The sequence below is a fragment of the Pomacea canaliculata genome, linkage group LG2, assembly GCF_003073045.1.
Source record: "Pomacea canaliculata isolate SZHN2017 linkage group LG2, ASM307304v1, whole genome shotgun sequence".
NCBI classification, from domain to species: domain Eukaryota; kingdom Metazoa; phylum Mollusca; class Gastropoda; order Architaenioglossa; family Ampullariidae; genus Pomacea; species Pomacea canaliculata.
Genome location: NC_037591.1, coordinates 5,629,649 through 5,643,475, shown reverse-complemented (window position 1 = coordinate 5,643,475; position 13,827 = coordinate 5,629,649). Strand labels below are relative to the sequence as shown.

The 13,827-nt window shown below is 42.4% G+C and overlaps 1 protein-coding gene across 1 annotated transcript in view; it reads right to left on the bottom strand.

The window, feature by feature from the left end:
* The window catches only part of LOC112557748, a 109,432-nt gene that overhangs the window by 24,230 nt on the left and 71,375 nt on the right, over nt 1-13,827 (bottom strand). The window contains exons 2-3 of the mRNA XM_025227763.1: nt 8,207-8,273; nt 349-457 (exon numbers count right to left, since the gene is read on the bottom strand). Coding sequence (XP_025083548.1) covers nt 349-457; nt 8,207-8,273 — 176 coding nt within the window. The remainder of the gene's footprint in view (nt 1-348; nt 458-8,206; nt 8,274-13,827) is intronic.

The following is a 13,827-nucleotide window of genomic DNA, read 5'->3' as shown; positions in this document are numbered from 1 at the left end:
CACCACCAAAAAAAAAAAAATTAACTCTCTCTCTCTTTCTAGCTGTTACTTTTCACCTCTTATTTCTGGTCAACAGGCTGCCGAGTGTTTTACTGTCTGTCAACAACTTTCGATCGAAAACTCCTGATGACGAGAATACAAAGCAGCAGCAAGCTGTTACCAGATGCACGCAACATTTGAAAGTTCAGGTCGAACATTGGCTACAAACATTGACTCTTCCGCCTCTCTGTGAACTGCGCTCGATAAACGAGTGTTTCGTCGACTCGGTCGCACGTCATGCTGTCAGTCTTGAATTGAGTCCACGCCGATACGGACCTCCGGGTCAAAGGTCAACCACCAATGTCTTACCTGAGACGGCATCGATCCCCCAGCCAGTTTTCGTTGGGTTGAAAGGAGAACCCCCCACACTGCTGGCACCTGTATCCTCCATCCGACGGGCAGCGCATAAGTTCATGACCTGTAACCATAGAAACAGCATTTTTTTTTAAATTTTTAGTCCATGAATCTTTTAAAGGTTTCCCGTGACTCACTAAGGTCATGATGGGTTTTGCCTAGGCAAACGGTCTCATATAAATCTCCTGCAATCGTTGTAATAATCAGTGCGGATTTCATTTTTATTCCGATTCATCCTATTATCAATCACGTTGACCTTTTTCCCCCTAGCTGAATAAAAATGTAATACAGGCATTGACTGGATCCTCTCTCCCTTTTTTGTCAGTATCTGCGTGCCTAGTTACCTGTTACCTGTGCATGATAATGCCCATTGACTTTTGATATATGAATATTATGTTTTGCTCTGTCCAGTGGAAGGTGCTAATTAACAGTTTCTCGACTTTGCTCGATAAGACAGCGCCGAGAGAAAAAAAAGATGATTTAAGTAATCGTTGCGCAAATTTCAATCCAAATGTCTATTTTTCACCCATCAAGTAATTTTAATTAACATTTTGTAATCAGTTATATGTGATTAGCGTTAGGGTCACACCATTTTCAGACACAACAACAACAACAACGCAGAAAGAGACTGTAAACAACAAAGACTCATTAGCTTCAAGGATATTCTTTTTTTTTCAAGAATTAAATCGGGAAAAGAGTTTTCTAGAAAAAAGAATTGTCTGTACAAATTGAAATCGATCAGAGTGACAAGTTTTATACTGGCGCTGACATGAATCCACGCACAAGGAGTATGGAGCCAGCATCGCTCTTCAAATGGCAATCCCTATTCACCATCTAGACCTCTCTCGACAAGAACCCCACCAGACCCTGTCCAGCCATAATCTGTTCAGACCTCAACCCATTCAGAACGCAAAGCTGACTTCATCTGCTCCCAGTAGCACTTCATTAAGACGAAGCAGCTCTACGGTGCTCTGTAATGAAATCGCAGGCATAGAAAGTAAAATGCTCTTCCATCATCAACGAAACCCTTTTCGCTTTTTTTCCCCTCGCTAAGGGTCTCAGACTGCAGCCCGTCTTCCTTGTGCCAGATCCTCAGATCGATACATTCTCTTTTCGACGATGTGGAAAGAGAAAAGGGGAAGGGGGATGCCGGGGTCCATGTCTAAAAAAAAAAAAGAATGGGGCGCAGGGTAGGATCACATTGAGAGCCAGCAGCTGTTTTCATCGAGCCTCAATCCTCTCGATATTTTCTCCAACATGCAAACCTAATTTGCTTTGCCCGTGATGTCAGTGAGAAAGAATTATATTTCCACATCCGAAAGTGTGTGTTTTGTGGAACAGCAGCAATGGCTGATCTGAGAGAGAGAGAAGAAGAAAAAATTATCGCAGGACAGAAAAACAGGAGATGAGAGAGAAGATTGGATCGTGAGGCTAGGCACGCGGCGATTTTAGAGGGGATGAAAATGAAATTGAAAAATGAGGCGAACGACTGAAAAACGACACAAAGGGCTGAAAAATGCCGCATTAGGTGGCGAATGGAGGAAACAACAGACGACACCTTTGCTGACCCTGACGTGTAAACAACACAGAAGGACCCGGATGCTTCGTGCTTGCAAGACGGCGCCTGCGAGATGTTTTCCCGCTGTAGTCTCTAACGGAATATGCAACGGAATTTCATCAAACTACTGTTTACATTTTTCTTGAAATTTTTCTTTCCCTTAATATGTTTGGGGATTTTTTGGTCAAAATTTTGTAACTACTTTGCTTGTTGTGATTTTGGTTGTAAATTAAACTGACAAGACGAAGAATGAGGTGCTAGAGGGGAGTGAAATGCAATTAAGCTAGGGAGTTCAGACAGGTAATCCCCTCGCAAGCCTGGTTTATCCCTGCAATATAGATAAAACTAATCCACTAGTAAATAGGACGGCACATGTACACTTGTATGTGCCCCTCTATAAGTAGCTCTTCGTGCTAATTGAATTAGTGGGAAAAAAAGCAGTTTCAAACCCAGAAAATGTTTTGACAGTGATAAAACTAAAAAAGAAGACTATCGTGTGTTTTTCTTATTAACTTCAATACCACAGCAAGAACCGGCCTTAAACCATATCTGACTATTCATTAATTTAGCTTATTTCATAAGAGAAGCTCTTTAAAACCGAATTATCTCCCTTTTTTAACTTGGAGATGAGCTTCTGCCCCTTAACAAGCTTACTTTATCTTATTCACCAATGAATTATATACATGCTTATCTCAGCCAACCGAGTTATTCATCTCATTGTGTTTATGGAGGATTAGGCTGGTTGTGTCAGTTGGTTTAACTGAGAAGTAATTTGGGAAAAACAATCGATTTAACAACAAGCATCTGGACCATCATAGTTGGCTGAGAAAATTATCTGAATGGTTCGGTGAACCGAGGCAAAGTATTAAAGTATCGCGAGAACAACATCGTCCTCGCGAACGAGGTTATTTAACAACAGGGGACGCCTCACAACCGCCTGTAACTTCGGTTGGAAACCCCACATTACGCGAAGAAATCGAAAAAGTAACAGACAAAAAAAAGGGCCAGACAGCGAATAAAAATGAGTTCTGTTGCGAGGAACAAGGACCGAAGAGGTAAAACATGGCGATGTGGAAAAGCAGCGAATGTCTTCCGACTATTTGCGTCGCCGTTATGTGCGGAACGACCGAGGTCTGCTGTTGCCAAGAACTCAGTCTGCTAAGCTCTTTCCTCCTCCTCCTCCTCCTCTTCCTCCCCCCTTCCAAGACTTCTTGCAGGCTCGAGGCTCTGGTACAGCATGTCCTGGCAGTGGCAAGAGAGAGAGAGCACTCGTTTGACTGTCGGTGGTTGAGAGAAGCCATAGAGAGACTCCGGTGTTAATTTTGTGTAACTACTGCTTCTCAATCGTCGAGATAATGTTACAGTTCTTTATTCAACGATAAGAGCTGGTCTGTTATTGTCAGTTATTGTCTGACAATTTAAAGTGACTTAAAAAATAAGTTCTATCATTTTCTCTCTCTCTGTCTCACACAATTTATTTTTGCTATCCCAGACAGTTAAAATTGTACAATTTTTATCAAAACTCTGAAATGTTATACAGAACACTGTAATAAAGAACACTATTTTTATTTGAAAGTGTCTCTTCCTAGAATCATGAAAAACTCGTAAAAAGATTTCATTTCCCGACAGGACGATAAAACTCTGAAAGTGGTCAAGAGGGTTGGCCCGACACAATAAGAGAGGGTGGGATGATTGGTGTTTTATGGCGAACCAGCAGCTAAGGCTATATCATTGCAAAACAGCTAGCCTTATACACAACTGATATATGCAGGGAAAGAACAGCATGGCCAGAGACGAGATCTGAACCCAGGACAGCCGATCTCCATTGATACCGGACAGCGCCCCATCGACACAAAGGGAACCATGAGACAATTATTCTCGTGAAATTTGAAAAACTGAACATTAAGTTTTCTATGCCTTTACAAAGGGTCCTAATGGATTTCACTTGCTATACGGTGCTATAAAATTTAATTGTTTGGGACGACACTTACCGTTCCATCAAGTACAAGGTTCCTTGTCTGAACACGAACTGGTTTCTCCTGGAATAGCGACCTACAGTATGCCTCCCTGGATAAAGGTAGGATAAGGCACAAGTTGACCCTCAGGTCACATCCTGCAGGACGATTTCCCGTGATTTAGTCTTGCTAGTTCTGTACAACGAGCTCTGACCACAGCCAAATCATCAAAAGATAACCGGCGATGCATCTTGACCACGATAACCAGACGAGGAGTATATTTCACGAGGAAGAAATGTAAAGGCAATGCCTGGAGCTCGTGCAGTGTTATTAGTTGGCAACAAGTTGTAGCTGACCCCGACACCTCATGACTCCGACCACACCATAAAGCAAATTTATCTTGCCAGCCTAGCGGATCCAGCGAACTCTTTGCCGTGCGAAGGTGAGAATGTATACTATAACCGGTATTTGATGTACCGCACCTGTGAAGCGACTTGACAGCTGCAACTGTGAAGTCAAGAGCGAAACACAGACTGAAAAACGGAAAACAACTGCTCTGGTAGCTGCGGAGGAGAGGGGAAGATCCAATTGCAACTATCTCACCTAGGACGGGAGTCTATTACAATAAAAACAAGCAAACACGTGACCAAAATGAAGCTTGGCAGAACAAAAAACATACCCTTGTTTTGTGTCGGGTGCAATTCTACAAAAACATAAGGTTGACTGTCAGGAGGGATTACTCTACAGTCATTTTTTTTAAAATATATTTTCGAAACAGACTTTGGTAGACCACTCCAATGCTCTCATATTACAATTTTCGAATATAAAATTTTTCCTCAAAAAAAAAAAAAAAAAATGTCGGAAATAAAATAGTAGTGTATCTGAAAATATTTTGTTATTTCCCCTTTATGCAGAGAAGCTTAAGTAGTATTTTATTCATCTTAATAATACTATGGAAAATAATGTGATCTCTTTCCGTTGCCTCAAAGACCCTACTCATATTTATTCGTCCCAGTTGGAGCTCGATGCTTGATATATTCACCCTGCAGCAGGAAGGAAAGGAAGAAATATAACTGGTCTGGTGACGTCAGCCCTGAGGAGGATGTAGAGATACTTCACTGTCTGATTGCTGGAGGAGAGTGTGTCCAAAATGATGAGACAAAATCACATCCGTTCCTTACTTCTGAGAAGCACCAATGCTAGACAGGTCCTGTGCGCGCGCCGTTTGTCATCTCGGACGGAGGGTCAAAGGTCGCTGGCGGTTCATAAAGACGTGGTTAGGACAAGATTTTGCACTTTTCCTGCTGCGCTTTGCAAACCCGTGTATCAATTTCCAGATGAAATTATCTCGCTCTTGCTGCAGACGTGGTAAGTGAAACGACAGCTGGAGTTGAGCAACATCCTAGCGGTGGAGAGCTCTAGACGAGAAAACTCCATCGATTGTTAGTCTGCGAGTCAGAGCTCAAGCAGTTACGAGTGTCAGAACCTTTGATTTGTGGCATGAGAGCATGCCATGCGTGACAAGGCGATAAGGACTGTCGGTATATAAGCATTACTTCCACATCAATGTCCATAAAAGATACTTTTACTCAGGGTCCACTTCCCAATCTCTCTCTCGTGTGATTTGATATCAATCTCTCTTTTTTATCAATCCATCACCTCACAGTTTATTTTTACGCATGAGAAAGTCATAAAATTTGTTTTCTTGAAGACAACACAAAAAAATAATAAATGTCTACAAAATAAATACCTAGTGTTGAAGGCAGACTCAGTGACTAAAAGTTTACAATGCTCCATGTCTCGCTCCTTTCTTATCTTACTGTTCTCGAAATTTTTTTTTAGTGGATTTCTGTTAGCCGCTAACTGCAGGCCTGTCAGACGGAGAGAGGTGAGAGGTTAGACACAGCCTTACTTTCGATACAAAGGACTTTCTAACAACAAATTTTTATTCTGTGTTTTGCTCGGAGGAGGAACTGACTGGTGAGCGATGGGACAAAGAAAAGAAGGCGGGTCTGGCAAGAGGAAGTAATGCCAATGAGCACGAGGGATGCAGTGGATGGAAACCATAAACTACCTGTCCGTCTGTCTAAAGCTCCAGCACCCAGTCATGCAGAAGACCACGAACTCCATCAACTGGCAGCTGCAGTGGAAGCCAGAGAGAGAGAGTGAGAGAGAGTGTGTGTACCCCGAGTCAGATAATGAGGCAGTATCAAGGCGAGGTATTCCAGTCCTGTGAGCAGATGCCTTATCCAGTGTGTGCCAGAGCCTGCAATCCTCGATAATTTCTTAGTAGAAGAGCTTCAACACTGTACCACCAGGCCATTCTGGATAAAGTAAAAGAGAGAGCAGGGGAGAAGGAGATAGAAGGAACAGAGGGAGAAGATGAAAAAAGAGAGGACGACACAGACAGGGGAGAAACAATGAGGGAGGGAGAAATTGGGAGGGAAAATAATGATGCGGACAATTGGTGCATCAGTGAGGAGGTCAGTGAGATTTCTAAGGACACCTTTGACCTGTGCCAGTCAGTTCTCATCATGCTGGACACACGTGACGGTTTCTACACACGGCGAACCGAACCCGGTAACGGAAACAAACACTACAAGGACGGAAAGCTTCTGTCAAACAATCCTGTATTTACTGTCATCAAGAAGGACTGACATTATTTTCTGCCAACAGAACTGACAAGGGCAGTACCTTGCCACTCAGGCCGGACAATAGTGTAGATCCTTGTACTGTACCGGAGGCTCCCAATCGTGGAGGACAGCACGCACCTTCAGGGCTTCCATCATGGAGGCTGTTATGTATCTTCATAGCCCCCATCATGGCTATTATCATCTACCATCTGGCTCTCATCATGGGGGTTAGTATATGTCTTCAAGGCTGCGATAAACAGGGATCCCGTTCATGGACATCAGCATGTTCCTTCATGGTTTCATCAGGAGATTAGTATGAATCTGGCTCGTGCATGTCACGTGAAGACGCCGCGAGAACATTCTTGAGCCACGTGACGAAGTCACAGCCACTTCGTCCCTAAACACCTTATCGAAAACACACACACAACACACACATAAACACACACACAAACACACACATAAACACACAGAGAGTTACTCAGTTCCTGTAACCCATGTGAACATTTCTGCATTGCTCGTGTCCCATTAAACAATTTAACTCAGCGATTTTCATTTCAATGTTTCCGCATTCCGCCATCTCCACGAAACTTCTGGCGGCTTCTTGATAAGGTTTATGAAGTCAACTATGTTTCTCAGAAAACACAAGTCCTGCACTTCTTGTTGAGAAACGAGTCTTAGGCGGATCGAAGCCCATATCCCTACAGAGATAAGGCCCGTGTATTAAGACTGATTCTACCTGTTGAGTGGTTAGATAAGCCAACAGTATCATGCATTAACCACCATTTCTGGTCTTTTCAAGAACACGTGGGTGTGTATATTTATTCTTCTCAATTACAGAATGCAAAAGATGCAAATGACTTATATTTTCATTATCATTGATTTAAACATCTTTCTGCTACATTTCGTTGATATCATGAACAAATATTGTATTATAATCGTCTAAATCGGATGCTGATATATATATAGCTAAATTCGCTCGGTCAACAAGCAGCCAGTCTGAAGTGTTACGGTCTTCACATATCGATACGAACCAGTTCTTCAAGACACTGTGGAGTGGGCTTGCCTCGGACAAATGCTACAAGAACAGATTCTGCTGCGGGCAAAACCGCTTTATTCCTCTGAGGCAAGCTTCTTCTCTGAAGAAACTTATTTTTTTAATCCTTTATATGGCCACAGAAAGGCAATATAACTTGTAGTTCGTGAGCTGGATTCTGCTGGGTGTAGGCCGGCTTGGGACTTCCCTTTCCTATCTAGCAGGTCTTCGGCGGAAAAGATTACTTGATTTTTATTTTTTTATCAGTTTATTTTTTTTTTTTTATCATGGAGGGTACAGGCGATAAAAGGAAACGGTAGTCACCATGAACGATTAACATTCACTGCTCCTGCAGCAGGTAAACTACTCAACTTTTTACCGATTCTGGCTGGTTAGCTTATTTCCTTACATCTAGTAAACTGTTTGCTCTTCTACATTACTTGTCAAAATGTTCTCATTTGCTAACAAAGTAATAAGATCGTACAGCTATTCACGAAGGATATACACACACACCAATATCAGTACATCAATGACTATTATGCATCAAGATAAGACATTGCAGCAAACAGTCGGAAACGACAGTAATAAAAAAAGACAACTGTCAATTTTTTTTGTTTAAAATAAAATAATTTACCTGACGGACAGGAATCGGTATTTTTCCGCTGACATTCTGAGGATGATCTTGTGTCTGTCGCCATTATCTGCAACAAAAGATATTTTGTGAAATAATATTGAACAATCCTGAAATTACATTTTTATAAATAACTAGTTTCACGACTGTTACTATTTTTACATCGCTTCGTGATCGAAGCAGACATCGAAATTTGTGTGCAAACAAATCTGCTCTTTACATGCAGTAGAGTGTATCAAATAAACTATTTGCTGGAAGCTGACTAGAGAACAGCAGGCAAACACCGAGGGCTGCACCGAGAACCTTTGGAGAGAGAGGGACAGCACACACCAGCCTCCCTCTCTCTCTCCATGTGCTGTGCAGATAATCACAATCCGTGCACCAGGCATCACATTTAGCCTCTTTCGCAATCATCACATGCCTGGATGTGATCTTTCCACGAACATAACGAGCTACACACTGAGAATCCACTATAGTATGTCTGTGATGAGACCAAGATGGCTTTGCTAACCGACGCCAGGTAACTGAAGGCTAAAGAAATGTTTCAAAAAAGGGAGGTAAATGTATGCAAGGGGGCAGCTCACTCCAGGCAATCCTGTGTTGTAACTACGATGTACAGAGCGAAACAAGGCTAAGCTTACTGAGTGAAAACGATTTCTGGAGTAAAACTGTTTATATCCATTATTTTAGAGGTGTGGAATAAGCTTAACAGATGGATTGTGGGTGAAAGGTAGGCACACAAAAAAATGTGAAGATTAAATATTTTTAATCAGTTTTTTTTTTTTTAACCGACACGCACAGCTAAAGTGTTTTAAAAAGAGACAGAACTTAAAAAAATGGATTTTAATGCTAGACATAATATCAACATCTTTCTGTTGCCAATCGGAACAGGTATGTTCCCAGGTAAGCACGGACAAATTGAGATGGACAGAGATGAGCCTTAAAACAACAAGCCATTCACTGCGCAGTGTATAAGCCACTTTTTTTTTTTGACAAATAAAACATGTAGGCTGTTCTTGTTCTGTCGGGAAGAACACTGTGAGAAAACACAAGTCAGCAGGCAAGCCTCAGTCACTGGGGAATAGCTGAAACAACAAACTAAAGCTCTCCGAACTTCAGGTACATCCTGGAATTGTTTACCAAAAAACAAGCAAATGCAAAAGGGAAAGGTTTGGTTACAGACAAATCAATGGCTGCAGGTAGCTGAGCCGAGAAAAGCTGAGATATATCATGGCTGGCTAAGCTTCCGTTACAGCCTTAATGCCGAGGGTTTATCTTGCTGCTGCTTTTCTTTAAGATGGATTTTGATACAGTGTCACTTAAAGGCGAACCTTGTTAAAGCTTAATCACGCACCACACACACACAGCCTCCTTCTCTTTCTCCACAGTGTTTTTCAGCAGCATATTCAATTTAGTATTAGACATTTTTTAATTAGTCCACGAGTAGCTAATAATAAATATTCAATAATATTGGTATCGGTCGAGTGAAAAAAATACACTGCGTGCGTCGGTCAGTTTCTCCGGTTCTTTTGCCCACAAACAACAAAGTCTTACATTACAGTTCTACTTAACATAATGATCTTTTAACAAATATAATAAAACATACTAATTCTCAACATCTTTAAGAAATGTAAACACCACTGAAGTTATCTAGTATCAAAGAGCTCTTAAAAAAAGACTAAACCTGAGACAAGCTTCGTTTTGATGCCTGAAACATAAAAAAGCCGAAAACATTCAAAGTTCTAGTTCCTGACTGCCCTAATTAAGTAATTAATCCCCCGACATTTCGCCTTGTCAGATACTTAGAATGTCATAGCCCATATCGGCAATCCTCATTGGACGGCGATCAAGACACTCTGTACGAGTTATCTTCAATGACCTTATTAGTTCCTAGGAACTCAGACGAAGTCGATCTGTCTCCACACACAGACAGACACACACACGCACTTCCTCCAGTTCTGGACTCTCCATGTTGACCTGACATCTCCGGTGCTAGCTAACTGGTCACGTGACTCACGCGATTACCCGAGAGGGTCCACGTGTCTGACAGATAATAAAAGTACCTTTCAGCCAGAATCACGCAACGTGGCAATGCGCCAACCAAAACATTGCCAGCCTGGAGCGTTTCCCAGTCCACATGTAAAAAAAAAAAATTAAAAAATAGGCATTTCAAAAATAATCGCCGTTCACAGTCTAATACCACTTTAAAAAACTTTGCCTGTGGCGCTGTAATAATACCAGTCAGGTATTAAAACTTTAAATCCCCAGAGAACTATCGAGGAATCAGAGAACTTTATGGCTGAGCCACAAATACTGATGAAAGTAATAATAATAATATAATAATAAAATAGAGTGGTTAAAACACTGGTGTCCGAATCGAAAGGCACGCCGGTTCGAATCTCGTGCAGCTTACTTCTCCAAAAAGACATAGGGTTGCATGGTGATTGTAGGCGTGTATCTCGAAAACGGTAGGAGAAGCGGGTAGATTGGTGTTTTTACTCCGACCCATCAACTAAGACTATATCGCGGCAAGGCAGCCATGCCTGTAAACAGATGCCACATGCTGAGAAAGAACAGCTTGCCCGAGACGAGAGCTGAACCCAGGACAACCAACCCTATCTGATGGTGACAGGCGCTAACGAAACCAACAGGGGAATAGTGAACCAAAAACTTGGAAAATAATGTATCACACAGAGTTTTAGCACCCAACTAGTCCTTTAAGCAAGCGAGTTTGCAAAAAAAAGCTGGAAGTTCCGGGCGGTAGTAATATGGAGGGTGAATGTTAGACATGCAAGTCGATGTCACGAGGGTATGTTGCCTCGTCAATATGCAGAGACATTCAGTTCACATTCACCTGGCTCACAATACCACAGGGCTCACAAGCTCTCCCCTCGCCACCTGCTGGTTCCCAAGATTGATCGCACACAGCTCATCCTATTCTTCATCCAGCGTCGCGTTGCTAGGTACAGTCTGTCAGCCTGCACGAGGGAAGGAACCTGCAGCTACGGTTCCCGCCCAGAAACCATCGACAAACATCACGTGCATTGTAAGGCGCGGTGCGCCTGGGGGCTCGATCCTACAGCACTTCTACAGATGCTGACAACACCAGGACCACATCCCACCCACCCTCAACCCCAGGCTAGCGGCTTCAGTACCACGTGGCCGATGCAAGGATCTGTGCCGAGTGCCTTGCATCGTTAAAGCTCGATATCGTGGCCACTGGTCCACAAGATGCGGCGATGCGTATTGGCACTACAAAAGAGGGCTCGTTAATGAAGTGCCAGCCTCTCCAAGACTAACCGCCCGAGCTGCACGAGCCCTCCACGGGACGTGCCAGACAGCCTGCAAGGACCGAGTCCGTCGAGAGCTCGCCGGCACATAGTAACGAGGAGACGGTTTACATCAGGGACCGGGCCTAGACAAGGATCATTTCACGCACGGTTGGTTTTCGCCAGTAAAGATTATCGAACTCGTAACTAGAAACTTAAGTGAGTATATTTCTGTCCTCGGTGAACTAAAAAAACAATATATACGAAAAAACAGACGCTGTGATCAATGTCTGGAGCAGACTCCCACAAGACCCGTTCGCGACAGCAACCGCTGCAGTTCAAAGCACATGACTAAGCTACAAGTCTGAACAGAAATTATCTACATCTGGCTGTCTGTTTACAAGGCCTGCTGTTTGGCCCTGATGTGGCGGGTAGTGCTGGCTCGGTGTTAAACCACCATTTCCTCCTCCCTTTCTCTTTCACTGACCTAAGACAATATTCTTAAACCCTCTTTTAAACCCTATTCCAAAAAAAAAAAAAACTTTTCTAGCTAAAATATTCTGATTGTAAGCAAAATATCAACCTTTCATACAGTTTCAATTTCAAAATTTCAAGAATAGCCTATCTCTCCCACTCGCACATCTTACAAGCAATGACATGCAATTTTTTACTCTGGTTCCAAAAAGAGACAATGTCTCCTACATCAGGTAGCAGTTTGTTCCTATATTAGGTAACTGCGGGCCAAATTACCTCCCGACAGGAAGACTGTTTTCATTGGCAGTCCATTACACTGTGTCACGCGATCCACCCTCTCAGCCAGAGAGAATTTTGTGTCGAAGATGTAGTTGAACTAGACACACCTACCAAAGCTGGAGCCTATTCAGAAACGAACCAAACAGATTCGATTTCTTTCTGCTTATCTTACTTTTTTATTTTTTTACATAAAAGAAGTAGCAAATGGGTATATGTACTCAGTTCATAAAGGGGAAAAGTGATATTTGTTCGCTGCAAAATGTGACCACATGGCTAGGGAGAAGATGAAGCCAAGAATCCACTCCCTAGGCTCCTGACTTTTCGTGGCTTACGTGCAAAAGAGAGGCATGAGGGGGAGAGCATATCACTAGCGGGGAGGGCGAAAAAAAAAAAAAAAAACCTGACTAAATGTAAAAGCCAGGGGCACCCGTGAACATAATTTGACTTCCCTGCCAGAAGGCGTAGTATTAATGACGAAGTATTAATAACGAAAAAAACGAATTGAACTGACGAGGCGAAAAGCGAGTTTACACCTTAACACTGTCACGCACACCAGCCACGTGCGCGCGCGCACACACAAACACATCAAGGAAGACCAAACAGAAACTTTGCACTGCTGCTTATCTCCAGGTTTGAACTAAATGCACAAAAACTACTTAGACCAAAGCAAAAACAAGCAATGTTTGAAATGTTGTGAACTAAGGAGACCTGACCGGTGTGCCATGCTTGCAAAAAAAAAAAAAAAAAAAAAGACACCATTCCAACAGCACCGAAAGTTCTACAACTAATGCCAACAGTACTTGAAAATCCGTCGATAAATTCCCGCGGAGACATCTGCCGGTGTGCTCCCTCCTCACCTGAGCGCTCGGTTCACCTGCCCGGCGCACATCGTGTTTTCACGCCACCAGACGTGACGAGGCGTGAAACGACTTCTGTGGCATGAAATAAGTCTCCTGGTAGTCAGGCGAGTTCCCTGTACCACAAGCACGAACATGCTCAAGGTTCCCCAGACCCGGATGTATGTGCACCAGATGCCTCGTTTTCTCGACCTTCAAGGAGTCATGGGAGCCCTAAGTTTTGCCCTCTCATAAATCAGATAAATGTTTATCAACAAAATGTTTCAAGACCCAGATAAGATGCTGAAGATAACTTTCCATTCTCTAAAAGCAAAAACTTGTACAAATTTTTAGCAGCAGAAAATGGGCTTGGGAACAGTGAACAATGACTATTGTTCTTTTTATTTTATTTTTTTTATTTATTTATTATTTTTTATTTTTTTTTTTGTGATCAAGCACATACTTGATATAACAAAATACACCGACTTACTGAAATTCAACTGAAAGTAGAGAGATTAGAATAAAATAGCTTTTCCTCTGTGAATGTATAGTGTGCCACTGCCAGCTGTTGTCAATGTTTTTTTAAGAATGTGAAGAAATGTGTGGTTCATGTTCATCTCATTATTACAAGTCTGGAATTGTCTTAAAAATTGTTGGCTGAACATTTGAAAGCTTACTCGAGCCAACACAATATGTAGCTTATTATAGCTGCAAGAGGTACCTGCTGCTATCAGTTTGTAAACTAAATACATTTCTGTAAAAAATG